Source organism: Pseudophryne corroboree, chromosome 5 (genome assembly GCF_028390025.1).
Source record: "Pseudophryne corroboree isolate aPseCor3 chromosome 5, aPseCor3.hap2, whole genome shotgun sequence".
In the NCBI taxonomy this organism is placed as follows: Eukaryota; Metazoa; Chordata; class Amphibia; order Anura; family Myobatrachidae; genus Pseudophryne; species Pseudophryne corroboree.
In genome coordinates this window covers 801,357,627-801,374,971 of record NC_086448.1, presented here as the reverse complement: position 1 = coordinate 801,374,971, position 17,345 = coordinate 801,357,627, and the positions used below count along the sequence as shown (strand labels likewise).

Sequence of the window (17,345 nt, the reverse complement as noted above, 5' to 3'; positions counted from 1 at the left end):
TTAGTGTCATTTTCTACGTACAGTGACCGGGAACCCCAATTAGTGCACTGTGTCCCCTCGCATGGCTCGCTTCGGGCAAGGTACCTCGCTCCGCTACTGCTGCTCTCGGCACAGGTTACTATTCCCAATCACAGTCCACGTGGATTGTTAAGTATGAAAAAGTTCAAAAAAATTATTTTAAAAAAAACCTCATGTTGACCTTTTGACCTGTCGACATAGAACATTTCGACCCAGAGACCCTGTCGACCTAGAGACCCTGTCGACCAATAGTGGTCGGCCTAGACACTGTCGACCTAGAGACCGGACACCATGAGAACTTAAGTTTTTCTTAAATAATTGTCACTTTGCTGGATGATCACATACAGCAAGAACTAAGTGTTGTAAGAGCTTTTCTTTACCTTTGGGCCCAAAAACAGAGCTTGTTACTGGAGTGTGAGGTCTTGATCTTAATTTTCAAAATGATTTCTAACTGTCAACTAAATGAGGAATAGTAATTATACCATATTTAATTTACAGGAATAGAACTGAAATATTTAATTCAAAGACATATACTTCAGTAGGCCTACAGTTGGGAGAATAGGCCATTTGGGTCCTGACTCCATATGTATAATGCTCGAAGAAAATGCTGAAAATAGATGCTAAATAATAACCATAATTAATCATTTAAAGAGGGGGTCACCAAGAATTTCCCTTCAGCAACATTTTGTACGAGTGACAACTTACTTAACTCCTCACTGCTCTGGTAGTAAGTTAATGGGTAGGGCACACAGATTCTTCCATTAAAGCCACTAAAATAGATGTATGCATGTATAAAAGGTCACGTCAGGCTGGGATGAAGTCTCAACAATCCTCACTTTTCCCAAACAGAGATACTGTGTACTAAGGGGTCTATTTACTAACCCTTGGATGGAGATAAAGTCGACAGAGATAAAAGTACCAACCAATCAGCTCCCAACTGTCATTATTCAAACCCAGTCTGTGAAATGACAGTTAGGAGCTGGTTGACTGGTACTTTAACTCCGTCCACTATCTCCAGCCAAGGCTTAGTAAATAGACCTCTAAGTCTTGGTGAGATAAAGGGGACGGAGATAAAGTGCGAACCAATCAGCGCCTAGCTGTCATTTTTAAAACATAGCCTGGATCATGGCAGTTAAGAGCGGATTGGCCGGTACTTTAGCTCTCTCCAAGGCTTAGTACATAGCCCCTAAGTCTTTATTTTACCTGCCAATAGAGTAGAACTCAAAAAGACACATTCATTTAAATTACCTACAAGATTTTGTTCAGCAATTTGATCATTTCCATCCAAGTTGGCAGAGAAATGTCTACAAGAATTATGGCCCCTACACTTGATATCTGCTGTATGGATCTGGTCACTCAAAGGTGTGTGCAGATTTATAGCCACCAAAAAGGATTTTTTGACTTGCACTATATGGCTAGTTGGCTAGTGCCCTCCTAGAAAAGTCTTCTGATTGGAAGTTGAGCTAATGGTGGTTAGGTGGCTCTTGGTATCGTTGGCCTGGAAGAGGTGATATGACCTTCCCATATTTCCATTTGTCCTATTATTATAGCTTTAAATAAAAATACAAAACTAGGCAACAAGGCAATCTAAAATGGATATTTACCCAGTTGGACATTCTGGATGTTTAATTTCTTCACAGTCATCATCTACCCAACGAGTCCCACCTAAACATTGAAACAATTTTTTGGGGGAGGGGAAAGGGAATAAACAAAAAACAAAACAAAAAAAAGTTTGCCATTAGAATAAAGTGTTGTACTGACACTACTAAAGAGTTTGTTACTCTGGGTACTATGACAAGTAAATTACATTTTATTTACCACTAAACGTTTTTTGTTTGTTTTTTTATATCAAAAACATCAACTGTAACTAGGTGGCTGCTCTCTCTCCGAGTTCAGTAACAATCCTTCAAACTACTTAGAAATGTTTTACAATTTCTATTATATAACAAGCTTGTGAGTTTCCGAGATTTTGATGTGGAGAATTGCCAATGAAACTAAACAATTGCAAAAAGTGTAATTATTCAATATTATCTGCAAACCCCAGTAAAAAATACTTTATCAACCCTCATTTCTCTAGAAACCAAAAAGCTTTCCAAGGTGACCGAATGGAGTAATTAACCTTTGCATGAGATGTGATAGTCGGTGCAGCAATCGCCTTTAGCCAGGCAATCATCGGAGCAATGACAGGCGCTGTCCTCGCTTCGTGTCTCTCCGCACCTCTCCTTTGTACAGCTCCAGTCACGTCCTGAAAAAAAAAAAAATGTAAAAACTATATATGTACTCTTAGGCTAACTGAAATAAAGACAATTTTAAGGGGTGAAATACACAGGTTTTTAAAAAAAAAAATTTGTTGCATTGAAAGAAATACGGGTGGTCATTCAGAGTTGATCACTCGCTAGCAGTTTTTAGCAGCTATGCAAACGCTATGCCGCCTCCCACTGGGAGTGTATTTTAGCTTAGCAGAAGTACGAACGAAAGGATCGCAGAGCGGCGGCATGATTTTTTTGTGCAGTTTCAGAGTAGCTCAATACCTACTCAGTGCTTGCGATGACTTCAGACTGTTCAGTTCCTGTTTTGACATTACAAACACGCCCTGCATTCGCCCAGCCACGCCTGCGTTTTTTTCTGGCATGCCTGCGTTCTTCCAAACACTCCTGAAAACGCTCAGTTGACACCCAGAAACGCTCACTTCATATCAATCACTCTACAGCCAGCAGTGCGACTGAAAAGCTTCGCTAGACCCTGTGTGATACTACAACGTTCGTTGTAATAGTACGTTGCGCATGCGCATTGCGCCGCATACGCATACACATAAGTGCCATTTTTTTTGCCCCATCGCTGCACAGCGAACGAATGCAGCTAGCGATCAACTCGGAATGACTCCAATAGTGAGAAATAATAACATAATTTGTCATGTTAACTTTTTCATTTAATTTGGAAACCGTTCTGTCCTTAGGGTACTTAAGAAATCAGTTGTGTCTACTTTTTTTTTTTCAATATGATTGACATCTGTGCATAGAAATAGAAGTTATTGTAGACCATGCTTGCATTGGCACACAATGATACCAGTATACTGCATGTACTGTAAGGTTCACTTTTGGGACATCTAAGGCGTGTTCCACTGAGAATATGATCTTTCCCTTTTGTTTATGTGGCACTAAAAGATTGTTCTTAAATATGAAAAATAGCTACGGGTAGGATGCTGGCTGAGTACATGTTTTGTTTAAAAAAAAAAAAATTCTATTTAATGCCTCAGTAAGTGTTGTCGTAAGAGCTGCACTCACATCAGAGAAAGCTGCTCACCCCTCAAAGAAAGCCGCACAACTACTACAAGATATGGCTCACACCTCAGATAAAGAGCACAACATGGCTGCAGATTTGTACCGGTATAATGTGTTGTGAAATGGACGTATGTGATACCCTGAAACTGCAGCCCAAATCAACTGTGGCACTACAGGTGCCAGCATGACTTTAATAAAAGTAAAATGTTTGCTGGAGTTGCATAAGCACTGTGCCAGCAGCCTACAGCTTGCAGCACAGAAGGAGTTAACAGCACAGCTCATAGCTATCCAGATTAGTCTGCAAAATGCAAAGTGCATGACTCACTCATTTGCAGACTCAGAGCGGGAAACTGAGAGCGGGAAAGACAGAGCAGGAAATCCCAGATTTAGAATGTGACCCTGGGAATGCAAGGTTATAAAAAGGTTGTCCTGCAGTGAGACACGACACAGCTACAACAGAATGAGAGCAGCAGCAGCAGAGCAGAGAGCTGACAGACAGTGAGGAGAAGCACATGCTTTAGCTAGCTGAAGTGTGGTGGATTAACCAGAAAGATGTAGCCCCAGTGAGGGCTCCCCACATGTTTAGGTGGGGAGTGATGCCAGCCACAGCAAAGCATTTGACAGAGGGAGACATCGCAGTGTGAGAGCAGCAGTATGCAGAATCCAGTGAAAGGGTGATGCCAGGAGAAAAGTGTACTCAAGGTGTGAGTCTCAAGAGGTATCTGGGTGAAGTGGTCGGAAGCCACGTGGCGTGAGTAAGCTCCCCCCATGGAAAAGTATCTCGAGAGGTATCTGGGTGAAGTGGTCGGAAAGCCACGCGGCGTGAGTAAGCGCCCCCAAGGAAAAGAATCCTCGCTAAGTAAGAGAGAGAGAGAGACGGTCACCTGATGTGTAGCACTACTGGTCACAGAATGCCCTGGTATGTACTGATGTTCGCTATATATATGCCGCTGCGACTAAGCGATGCGCTGGAGGAGGTGCCCTGATATGGGATCCACTGTAACTGATATGCTTTGTGCTGGAGGAGTGTTCACAAGTTATCCCTGAAATATCCGTTTGATGTTGAAATAAACTTTATGCTGTTTTTCTGAGATGGCCTGGCGCCCAATTCTTTATGCGCTGCACCGACACCGGTAGTCCACACCCACAATGTACTTGTAGTTAAAGACCTGATTCTTCAGGGGACCCTCTGGTAACTATGCCTGAACCCATGACCAGCCGGGGCAAGGTAAGGGTGATGCACTATACACAGTGACTGCAGATCTTGCATACTAGATATAAGTGGGGTATCACATTTGGCGTCACGAACAGGATACGAGCAACCATGGTTACCAACGTGGGGCTCTAAGGGCAATATTTGTGGAGGTGGAACTCATGTCACAGGACATCGGGACTATGCAGTGCACCCGGTCGGAGCAACACCCTTGGGGGCACTGTGTTTGGCCATTTCTGAGTGTCCAAAAGAGCCAAGGATCGCAAGGGGAATGTAGTCCCCTATATCTAATTTCCTAAAGTTGGAGAAACTTGTTTAATGGGAGGGGCCCACGAGAGCCACCTGTCTCTTTTGACCCAGACGTGGGGGGAGACAAGGGCAGGCGAGGGCAGGTTCTCTGTGTTTGGCGCAATTGCCACAAGATGTCTGGAACATTTTACTATCACATGTGACTCTGGACTGTAACTCGTTTGAAAACCGCAACAGAATATGTGATTTGTATGTAATGTGATGTTTGACATGCCATGTTTTCCTGAATATGTGATTGTTGTTTTTTTGTCACATGTACTGTCATTATATGTTATGTTGAAAACTGCTGTTGCGTGAGGACACGCAAGATTTCAGCAGGGGTGCATGTGATACCCTGAAACTGCAGCCCAAATCAACTGTGGCACTACAGGTGCCAGCATGACTTTAATAAAAGTAAAATGTTTGCTGGAGTTGCATAAGCACTGTGCCAGCAGCCTACAGCTTGCAGCACAGAAGGAGTTAACAGCACAGCTCATAGCTATCCAGATTAGTCTGCAAAATGCAAAGTGCATGACTCGCTCATTTGCAGACTCAGAGCGGGAAACTGAGAGCGGGAAAGACAGAGCAGGAAATCCTAGATTTAGAATGTGACCCTGGGAATGCAAGGTTATAAAAAGGTTGTCCTGCAGTGAGACACGACACAGCTACAACAGAATGAGAGCAGCAGCAGCAGAGCAGAGAGCTGACAGACAGTGAGGAGAAGCACATGCTTTAGCTAGCTGAAGTGTGGTGGATTAACCAGAAAGATGTAGCCCCAGTGAGGGCTCCCCACATGTTTAGGTGGGGAGTGATGCCAGCCACAGCAAAGCATTTGACAGAGGGAGACATCGCAGTGTGAGAGCAGCAGTATGCAGAATCCAGTGAAAGGGTGATGCCAGGAGAAAAGTGTACTCAAGGTGTGAGTCTCAAGAGGTATCTGGGTGAAGTGGTCGGAAGCCACGTGGCGTGAGTAAGCTCCCCCCATGGAAAAGTATCTCGAGAGGTATCTGGGTGAAGTGGTCGGAAAGCCACGCGGCGTGAGTAAGCGCCCCCAAGGAAAAGAATCCTCGCTAAGTAAGAGAGAGAGAGAGACAGTCACCTGATGTGTAGCACTACTGGTCACAGAATGCCCTGGTATGTACTGATGTTCGCTATATATATGCCGCTGCGACTAAGCGATGCGCTGGAGGAGGTGCCCTGATATGGGATCCACTGTAACTGATATGCTTTGTGCTGGAGGAGTGTTCACAAGTTATCCCTGAAATATCCGTTTGATGTTGAAATAAACTTTATGCTGTTTTTCTGAGATGGCCTGGCGCCCAATTCTTTATGCGCTGCACCGACACCGGTAGTCCACACCCACAATGTACTTGTAGTTAAAGACCTGATTCTTCAGGGGACCCTCTGGTAACTATGCCTGAACCCATGACCAGCCGGGGCAAGGTAAGGGTGATGCACTATACACAGTGACTGCAGATCTTGCATACTAGATATAAGTGGGGTATCACACGTACACAGATTCATCCGCTGCTAGAACAAAGGTTACAACATTTGCTGTTATAAAACAAACTGTAGTGTGTGTGTGTGTGTGTGTGTGTGTGTGTGTGTGTGTGTGTGTGTGTGTGTGTGTGTGTGTGTGTGTATCACATTATATGTACACATATATAGTATTACATAGTGGCCATCTTGGATGGAATGCTATTTTTTTAATTAGGAAGGTAGTCATGTGACATATAAAACTGATGCAGAATTTCTTGAGAAAACCAATAGTGTTCTTCGTTTTAATATATCTTTATTCAGGACTTACGCTTGGGGGTTCAGAACTACAAAACACTGAACATGTGTGGAATCTTGGCATTGTCCTGGATAGTGGCCTGACACTTAAACGTCAGGTGTCACCTACAATCAAATCCTCATTCTTTTATCTGAACAACATAGCCAGAATCAAGCACTTCATTCCATCAGAAGACTTGCCTAAAGTCATACATGCATTTGTATAATCACGCCTAGACTACTGCAATGTCCTCTACCTGGGTCTCCCAGCAAAATAATTGCACCGCTTACAGAGGGTAATTCAAACCTGATCCATAGGCTGCGTTTTCTCACAGCCTGTGATCAGGTCCGAACTGCGCATGTATATGCACCGCAATGCGCAGGTACGTCGCACGGGTTCAAAGTGGAACGCCGCTCAGCAATGGGTTTTTGCAACGGATCCGTTCGCAATCGCGAGGAGATTGACAGTAAGAAGGCGTTTCTGGGTGGCAATTGACCGTTTTCAGGGAGGGGTTAGAAAAACGCAGGCTTGTCCAAGTGTTTGCAGGGAGGGATCCTGACGTCAATTCCAGTCCCGGACAGGCGGAAATGATCGCGGCGGCTGAGTAAGTCCTGGGCTGCGCAGAGACTACACAAAATCAGTTTGTGCAGCTCTGCTCCACATGCAATCGAACACTTGCACAGCTAAAATACTCTCCCCCTGTAGGCAGCGATTTTCTGATCGCAGCAGTGCAAAAATCGCTTGCTAGTGATCAGGTCTGAGTTCACCCCACAGATGGTACAAAATGCAGCTGCTAGGCTATTAACCGACTAGTCTCGTTTCAGCCACTTAACACCCATTATCTACTCCCTCCACTGGCTGCCTGTAATATGGAGAATCGTTTTCAAGAATGGCTTACCGACTTTCCCAGCCCTACATGACCAGAGACCAAGGTTCTTGAAACAGCTTCTGATTCCATACTGCCCCACTCGATTACTACGATCTGTAAATGAAGGACTACTAACAGTACCTAGAATTTTCCCGGAATTCATCTGGGGATCGAGCTTTCAACTTTGTGGCTCAGACTCTATGGAACTCACTTCCCCGCACAGTGTGAGAAGCCTCCACTCTAGAATCTTTCAAAAATAGACTAAAGACTTTCCTGTTCACTCACGCATTTCACTAATATCTACTGATAAGCTTGTTTTGTATTTTGGGCTGTAAAAGACAATAGTAAAGCACTTTGAGTCCTATTAGGATTAAAGTGATATATATAAATTATTATTATTATTATTATTATTATTATTATTATTATGTTTATAGGATATGTTCGAGGCGCTGTTTATCATGTTAAAATGTTAAGGCCATCCTCTTTCCATTCCGCATGAACATACTCTGGTAACATACCCTAAAAAGTTTTTCCCCACTCCCATATGTGTAGACACTGGATTAATATTTCCTTACTCATTTCTTTCTTATAAGTGTGTTTCCACAGTTATGGACCATACAATATATATGGGTGTGTATCGGGTTACCGGCGCCCGGTCAGCATCCCAATGCCGGTATATCAGCTACAGAATGCTGGGGGGGCGAGAGCAACAAGCCCCTTGCGGGCTCGGTGGCGACCATTCTATTCCCACTCTATGGGTGTTGTAGACACACATATATTATATATATATATATATATATATATATATATATATATATATATATATATATATATATATATATATATATACACACACACACACACACACACACACACACACACACACACACATACATATATATATATATATATATATATATATATATATACACACACACACACATACATCTCTAAGCTCTGATGCTACAGGCCTAAAAACTTGAAATGGGCTTTATAGGTGGAGACCTTCCTTCTCTCTCCCACCCATACCCCCAGGACCCCTTATCCGGCTTTTTAAATCACATAGGTCAAACACATCTCCTGTTTATCACTTTACCAGTGCTTTTATTAATAGACTGTATAACATTCTATATCTTTTTCTCATATCTATCTCTCTCTCTATATTATATCTACCCATCTCTCTATATTATATCCAGGAGCTGTATTAGGTGCGGGCTAGCACAGGGCTCTGCGGCCTGAGGATGCGGCCGCAGTTACCCCACAGGTGCATGCCTGCACCACGCATACTAAAAACGGCTGCAGCAGGTGCTGGGGGCTGTGTGGGTGCCTGTTGCAGCCAACACCATCACCGACGCTGCATTGTATGCCCTGCCTGCTCACTGTGTAGCCCCTATGGGCTGACAGTATGTACTTGCCTGGGGTTATATATAATGCTGCTGCTTTGTGCATGTGTGTCTATAGGGTGCATTGTGTGTGCAAAGATCATAGTATTATATAGGTGTCTATAGGGAAGAGACAGGGGGTGCTGCTTGAACAAGCCCGGGTAATTGGTTTATCCACCATCCCCACTCTCAGCGGGTATGGGTCATTAGGTCAACAAGACTTAGATCGACAGTCATTAGGTCAACCACTATTGGTCGACATGGAAAAGGTCGACATGAGGTTTTTTTACTTTTTTTTGGTGTCGTTTTCGTCGTAAAGTGACGGGGAACCCCAATTAGTGCACCGTGTCCCCTCGCATGGCTTGCCATGCTTCGGGCAAGGTGCCGTTACCGTTCCCAGTCGTAGTCCACGTGGATTGTAAAGTATGAAAAAGTAAAAAAAAATAATAATAATAATAATGTGAAAAACTCATGTCGACCTAGTACATGTTGACCTAATGACCATGTCCACCTAATGCATGTCAACCAATAGTGGTCGACCTAAGTCTTGTCGACCTAATGACCGTATCCCCTCTCAGCGGTCCTGCTGTTAGGCTGCAAACCTCTATTCTGACAGCGCTATTCAGGCCAGTATGGAATTTTCTGCTTTACAGATCCTACCTTGTGACATACAGGCATACTTAAGCCGCACACACACTAGGCGAGTGTGTCCCCTCCCGGCACGGACCAACGACAGCATGCATACACACTGGGGGTCATTCCGAGTTATCGCTAGCTGCCGTTGTTCGCTGTGTAGCGATGTGAAAAAAATGGCTAATCTGCGCATGCGTATGCTCCGCAATGTGCACGCATGTTGTACGGGTACAAAGTCCATTGTGGTTTTGCACTGGTTCTAGCGACGATTCCATTCGCACAGCCGGCCTCAAGGAGATTGACAGAAAGTGGGCGTTTCTGGGTGTCAACTGACCGTTTTCAGAGTGCGCTTAGAAAAACGCACGTGTGGCAGAAAAAACGCAGGCATGACTGGGCGTTTGCTGGGCGGGTACAGATGGGTCCACATTTATCTTGGCCTTTAATAGGATTAACTGAGTCAGGTCAGTCAGACTTAATCCCCTGATGTATTGTTCTCTGTATTGTATTGCAGTTGAGAATAGATGAAGGGTTTATGTTAATAAACCATGGTGTGCCTAGGTGCAGCAGAGAAGTGAAGATAAAGGTGGACCCATCTGTGTCTGACATCATTACCGTGTCACTCGTCGCAGCAATCATCGCACAGAATAAGTAACTACAGGGCTGGTCTTGTTTTGCACAAAATGTGTTTGCAGGCGCTCTGCTGCACAGGCGTTCACACTCCTGCAAAGCAAAAATACACTCCCCCGTGGGCGGCGGCATAGCGTTTGCACAGCTGCTAAAAACTGCAAGCGAGCGATCAACTCGGAATGACCCCCACTGTGCGATATCACTAGCATTTGCCTATGCTAAGGGTGCACCGGGTGACTCTCAGGCAGATCTCCATGCTGTCTTTCCAAGATGCACACAGTTCTGTATACGGGTGAATCGTGTCCGTTTGTTCTGACCTTGCATCTCTGGAACAACATACGCCCAATTTATTTCCAAACCCTGCAATGGGTGTGGTTCATTAGGTCGACATATACTGGGTTGACCACGTATGACATGCATTAGGTCGACATGATCACTAGGTGGACATGGTCATTAGATCGACGTGCTAGGTCGACATGGAAAAAGGTCAACATGAGTTTTTTTTACTTTTTTTGGTGTCGTTTTCTTCGTGAAGGGGCGGGGATCCCCAATTAGTGCACCGTGTCCCCTTGCATGGCTCGCTTCCCTTGCCATGCTTCGGGCAAGGTGCCTTGCCCTGCTACCGCAGCACTCTGCACAGGTTACCGTTCCCAACTGTAGTCACTAACTAGGATGGCGGTGGCAGTGGTTAGGAAAAGGTCCTCTCCACGAAGGGAATCTAGACGTGCAGTTAGGTAGTATCTAGTTTCCCTTCACGGAGAGGACCTTTCTGTGCAGTGCTATGGTAGAGACATCATGACGTCTCTCCCATAGATCAGAGGAGCGGCGGCGGAGACGGAATGCAGTGGTCAGGAAGCAGGAACAGGGCTGGTATTTTTTATTTTTTTACTAGGGGCACAGCTACTGGTGGGCACACTAAGGGGGGCACAACTACTGGGGCCACAGCTGCAGGGGGCACAACAGCTGCAGGGGGCAAAACTGACCACGACCCTTTCCTATGAAGCCACGCCCCCATTTTTTAACGACTACCTGCGGTGCGCACTAACCCTGTTTCACCGTCGAGGGGGGTGGCGGCGCCAAAGGAAACTTTCGCCCTGGGCGCCACAAAGTCTAGAACCGGCCCTGACTGTAGTCCACGTGGATCGTAAAGTATAAAAAAGGTCAAAAAAATGAAGCAAAAAAAAAAGTTAAAAACTCATGTCGACCCAATGCATGTCGACCTAACTCATGTCGACCTAATGACCGCCATCCCCCTGCAACACCCTCCCTGTGTATAACAAATACTGGGACTTTTAAAACCACCTCCAGACTGCTCACGCTGCCCCTCTGCTGGTCACATGGTTTAGCAGCGCCCCTCACAGTAACGGTATGGTGAGGCCCTGATTCGGTCATACACGCGCAGACACGCATAGCAAGCGGCAGTGGCAATTATTTACTGTATGTGCCGTGCGTCTATAAGACACAGGCCATAAACAGAACTGTGAATAACAATTTTTTTTGGTATCTCAGATTAGCATATAGGGACGGAATACACAGCGACCCCCAGTCTCCCAGCATCACGGAGAGACTGCGCAGGAGCCCAGACCGCATAACAGCAGCATTGTTCTGCAGAAGGCAGGACTGTAGTACGCAGTAAGTGGCTAAGCCACAAGCAGGTTTAGCAGGGTCTGTCCCAACAGATCTCCTTATGTACTATTAGCCCTTTACACATGCTCCAACAAAATGAATACTGTGCGATTTAAAAAAAAAAAAAAACACAAGAGGTTACCACGGTGCCCTGTGTACCGTTAAAGCGTCATAAAAAGTGACATTCATTGAGACTAACGTGTATTTATGAAGTGGTTTCTTTAATTAGAGAGAGTGGTGAACCAGACCAGATTAAATGTGACCAACTCTCCTATTCAGAAGGCGAAAACCACACTTACGCCAGGCTTATATTAACCGCTTCTCTCCCATAGATCATGGCGCAAGCTATTTTGCTTCAAATGAGTTGTTTCCAAAGTGCCTACGACAGGACTGCACATAAATGAAGTATTGTGCGGGGCGAGCGAGAAAACAAAATACGTTATTTCTGGGAAGTTATGAGGTCTCTATATAAAGAGTGGCGCACTTCTGCGTTTTGCTTTAATGCTATAGACTCCAATGTTTCTCTTTGATGCCCCCTGTGGCGGTCTGCTGGTAGAGCGCGCAGAGGAAAGGTCGCACATGAACGCTGAACAACAGGAAAGTCATCTTCAGGGACTGGCTCCTACTTACAACATTCTTTAGGCTCTTTGGGGGTCTATTCATGAAGCAGTGAAAAGTGTGGAGAAGTGAACCTGTGGAGAAGTTGCCCATGGCAACCAATCAATATTGAAGAAACATAATTTGCATACTATACAAATTGTATGGAGCAGCTGATTGGTTGCCATGGGCAACCTCTCTATAGGCTTACTTCTCCATTCCTTTCACTGCTTCATAATTAGACCCCAAAGTCGCTGCGTACAGTATATCACTTGTGTAGCGGCCACAGACCATCTATTTCAATTTACTTACCTGAAAATGCAGCAGGACACACCACCCCAAAGGGCTTATACAGAGTAGCAAGGATTTTTGTGGCCACGGATGCAAATGGCAAGGTTTTATCCATCCCCCCCTCCCCTCCCAATAAAAGTGGTGTTCTTCAGGGGGTACCCCCAAAGATTATGGGTGAAAGATTGAGAGACCACTGCAGAGATCTCTGAAATCTGCCGCAGTCCCTACATTTGTCCCCACAGGTGTCACAACCCATAAGGGAAGCCATTTTGGGGGGGCTAAACCAACAACTTTAACGACGCAGGTTATCTGATCACCAGGTACCAATGGTAAAGTCTTGCGGTTGCCTAGTAGCTGCATCTTCAATGCTGTTGGTTCAGTCTACAAAATGGCTGCTCCCACATATTACATATTGGAGCTGATTGGCTGGAGCGTTATCATCTTGCACTTATCACTGCTTTATCACTTCTCCAGGCTTAATACATCTGCCCCAGTATTAGCAATATCTACTGTACAGTAAGGCTTTCTTGGGCCTGGGCACTGTGTGAATTAGCCAGGGCCGTTACATACCTGTTTTGAGGCAATGTTGGTCAAAATCCTGACAGCAGCTGTTGTAGCTCTTGCAGAGGTTGTCACAGCGACATGCGGGGGGGTCTGCCTCTTGAAGTTCAAAACATCGGCCTTTACAGGACCCCGAAGTGCTGATCCATGGTGAATCAGAAAGGACTGTGTAAAACAAGAGCAATGCAATGAAAGACATGATAAACTGACTGGTCACAACACTAGGCAACATTCAAAGGGGGACATTTATCAAACCTTCTAGAGTGGACAAGTGGAGGTCATTGCTGTAGCATCCAATCAGATCCTACCTACCATTTTACAGTCTGTACTAGACAAAGGATAGCTATAATCTGATTGGTTGCTATGAGCAACACCTCCGCTGGTCCTCTGTAGGAAAAACACAAAAGCAAAGGGTAAAATTGTCAGACTGTACTCACACCTTCTATTCCTAACATTTCTTGCACCGCGTCATTCCGCGAAACTCCGCCCCCCGAGTTGGATACTCGGGAGGAGGGGGGGATTTTCAAGTGTTCAAGAAGTGCCGCGGCGGGCGCCCCGTGCAGTTGCACGGCTCGCCCGCCGCAAGAAACGGCACTGAACATAGCCACCTGTTCTAGAGGATTGACAAGAGTACAGCGGACAGATTGAGGGGAAGATGTACTAAGCAGTGATAAAATTGGAGAAGTGAGCCACTGGAGAAGTTGCCCATGGCAACCAATCAGCACTGACGTAACATTTATAATTTGCATGCTATAAACATATACAGAGCAGCTAATTGGTTGCCATGTACAGCTCACTTTTCCACTTTTATCACTGCTTTGTACATTTCCCCCTGTGGTAGGTATCCAATTGTAAAGCGCAACGGAATTTGCTGTGCTATATAAGAAACTGTTAATAAAGAAATAATATAAACACTTAAAATTACTTCAGCGTCATAATACATCAGTTTCAAACAGTGAGCTTACTTGCTCTTTAAGGTTTGTTGGTAATGCACAGATCAGCGTTTAGGATTAGGGGACCAGCTAATTACATACATCAGTATGGTATATGCACTATGGAATGCATATGGTTATTTGTACACTCAAGGTAGGTTAATAAGAGCAGAGCGCCCCCTAGCAGGCCAGCACCTACTACCATATAGGGCCGGGGAGGGGGATGAACTGAGGTGAAGATTTTACAAAGCTTGGAGAGAGATCAACACTTTGTGGGCCCCATAGCAACAGTCTGAATGGACCACTACCCTTTTCTTCTACCTCCCAACTGTCCCGATTTTTGTGGAACAGTCACGTTTTTGGGGGGGGGACTATCCCACCCGTGGCCAGCAGTGTCTCACGGTGAGGGGGGGGGGGGGTTGCATTTGGGAGGCTCTGTCACTCGCTGCTCTGCATAGCAGCGCTGAATAGACGCTTTGCGGATGCGCACAGAGTCTATTCACGGAGACAGGAGGGACAGGGGGCATGTCAGCAGCTCACAGAGCGCTGGCCATGCCCCCATAGTGACGTGAAATGGGGGCGTGGCTCGCAATCGTGGCTTTACCATGAGGCCATGCCCCATTTTATGAGGTCACGCCCCCTTTCCCCTGGCAGGCGTGGCTATGCCGCGCAGGGAGTCCCTCTTTCTATCTTCCAAAGGTTGGGAGGTATACCTTTCTAGAGACACCTCTTTCCACAGCAGATAGTGTGTGCCATAGTGGAGCCCTACTACCCCAGTTATATTATGTCACATTATAATGCCCCAAGTTAACAATATGCCACAAGTTAACAATATGCCACATTGTGGCATGTATACTGGCAGCAGTACATAGTCCCCTCAGTTTAAATAATGCCACACAGTGCTTAGCAGGCAATTAAAGGAACCTGGTAGATAACTTTATGACCTGGGTGCAGTTGTATCAGGTCCCAGAGGTGGGCCCCCTAAACTATGGGACCCGTTGCAATGGCACTTCCTTCACCCGCTACAGCTACGCACATGAGAGAGATAAATGGGTCTATTCATGAAGCAGTGAAAAGTGTGGAGAAGTGAGCCAGTGGCAACCAATCAGCATCGAAGTAACATTTATAATTTGCGCATATTATACAGAGCAGCTGGTTGGTTGCCATGGGCAACTTTTCCACTGTCCCGCTTCTCCGCTCATGAGAGAGAGAGAGAGAGAGAGAGAGAGAGAGAGAGAGAGAGAGAGAGAGAGAGAGAGAGAGAGAGAGAGACACAGTTCCTAACTGCCATATTACAGGCTGTTGGCCAGGTGTACTACACCTTAGACAGAGATAAAGTGGAGAGAGGGAAGAAGTGAGACAGTGGAGAAGTTGACCATGGCAACCAATCAGCTGCTATGTATAATTTTATGGAATGCACTTTATAAATGTTACCTCAACATTGATTGGTCGCCATGGGCAACTTCTCCACACACCACTGCTTCATGAATAGACCCCATGGACTTTCACATGGCAGTTGGGAGCTGGCTGGTTGCTACTTTAGGTCTTTACTTTATCACTCTCCAAGGCTAACCACCAACCTGGCCTTGACCTCTACCAGCAGCAGCCGTGAGCAGATAACGACATATGATGTCATGCCGGCGACTGCTGCAGAAGGGGCCGGAGAGATCCAGACAGCGGGGGCAAGAGACAGAACCAACAGGCAAACTAGTCTGGACGTGGTTTAATATGAAAATAAAGAAAAATGAGGGGGGGGGGGGGGGGACAGTAGGGAAAGACGAATACTCCTTTTACACTGCCACAGAAGACCAGGTTATTGACAATTATCCCAGGTCATGGCTCCGTGTGAGGGGCAGTGTAAACAGGTAACATGGGTCTTCCGACCTAGGTCCCACTTACAGCAGGGGGAGATCTAATTATCCCAGCAATCTCTAAGCACCGGCAGAAGAGTCCCCCTGCACACAGGTGCAGTGTGAACGGCGCCGACCTGGGAATTACCCAGGTCGGCACTGTGGTATGAAAGGGGTCTGTCCTGGTTTGGAACAACGTTACAAATCCCAGGTCAGTCCCAATACTTTGATGTAAAAGAAGTATAAACTAAAAAGAAAACCAGGAGGAGATATAGAAGACAGAAAGGAAAAACACAGGGAGAAAGAAGAAAGAGAGGCGATGGGAAAGCAGACCGCAAGGAGTGTAACAAAGTGTACACAAGGTAAATGTAGAAATCACACTGCAAACAAGAACTTTACTTCCCTGGCAACATCCAAATAGGTCAGAGGCCTCCCAACCGGAAATCACTGGTATAAACCAGCAATTTTCATACTTCAATACACAGAGCTTTCGGGGGATATGTTTTTGCTAAGACCAGCACAGAAAACACGTGGACACCCGCTTAGGTTAGAGGAGAGGAGATGCCGCACACAGAGGCGGAAAGGTTTTTTCACAGTAAGGACAATACGTGTTTGGAATTCCCCGCCTGAGCAAGTAGTAATGGCGGACTCGGCCTATACTTTTAAGAATGGGCTAGATAAATTCACAATGGATAAGGATATACCATACTTGCCTACTCTCCCGGAATGGCCAGGAAGCTCCCGAAAATCGTGTGACCCTCCCGGCCCCACGGAAGAGCAGGCAAGTCTCCCAGTACCCCCCTGCCCGGCCGCCCACTTTGAGAGTAAAGTGGGCGGTCCGGACAGTAGATGACGCGATTCTTGTTGAATCGCGTCATCATAGTCACGCCCCCTGCTGTAAAATGCCGGTTATAGCGGCATTACAGAGCGGGGGCATGGCTTAAGCAGTGTCCCGCTGTAACTCCGCCCTCATTCTGCCTCTGTCCCTCCTCCGCCACACCCCGTTACGCCTCCTCCTCTCATCATTGTTCAGCCTAGCCCCTCCACTGAGCCGTCCTGGCAGCTCTCTCCCGGAGAGAGCTGCCAAAAAGTAGGTAAGTATGGGATATACAGGGTTATGGTGCATAGATCACATACTATAGTTATAATAATATGAGGAAATACAACACAAACGGCTGACTTTATCAACAGATAAAATGACTGCAGAAAATAATACAGAGTAGGAGAACACAAATAAGTTGAACTCGATGGACGAATGTCTTTTTTTCAACCTCACAAACTATGTAACTATATATGTAACTTCAGCCCCTATTTATAGGACTGCACAAATCAAGCCAGTGGTGAGGCCTAGGACCGAGTCGCGAGATGCAGCGTCCTTGGCCTAAACTGCATTTGCATTGCTTA

At 45.7% G+C, this 17,345-nt stretch overlaps 1 protein-coding gene across 6 annotated transcripts in view; it reads right to left on the bottom strand.

The window, feature by feature from the left end:
- Nucleotides 1-17,345, bottom strand: part of ENPP2 (ectonucleotide pyrophosphatase/phosphodiesterase 2) — a 172,173-nt gene that overhangs the window by 69,896 nt on the left and 84,932 nt on the right. For all 6 annotated transcript variants that reach the window (XM_063924459.1, XM_063924460.1, XM_063924458.1 and 3 more), the window contains exons 3-5: nt 13,169-13,324; nt 2,138-2,263; nt 1,623-1,683 (exon numbers count right to left, since the gene is read on the bottom strand). In XM_063924459.1, the coding sequence (XP_063780529.1) occupies nt 1,623-1,683; nt 2,138-2,263; nt 13,169-13,324 (343 nt within the window). The remainder of the gene's footprint in view (nt 1-1,622; nt 1,684-2,137; nt 2,264-13,168; nt 13,325-17,345) is intronic.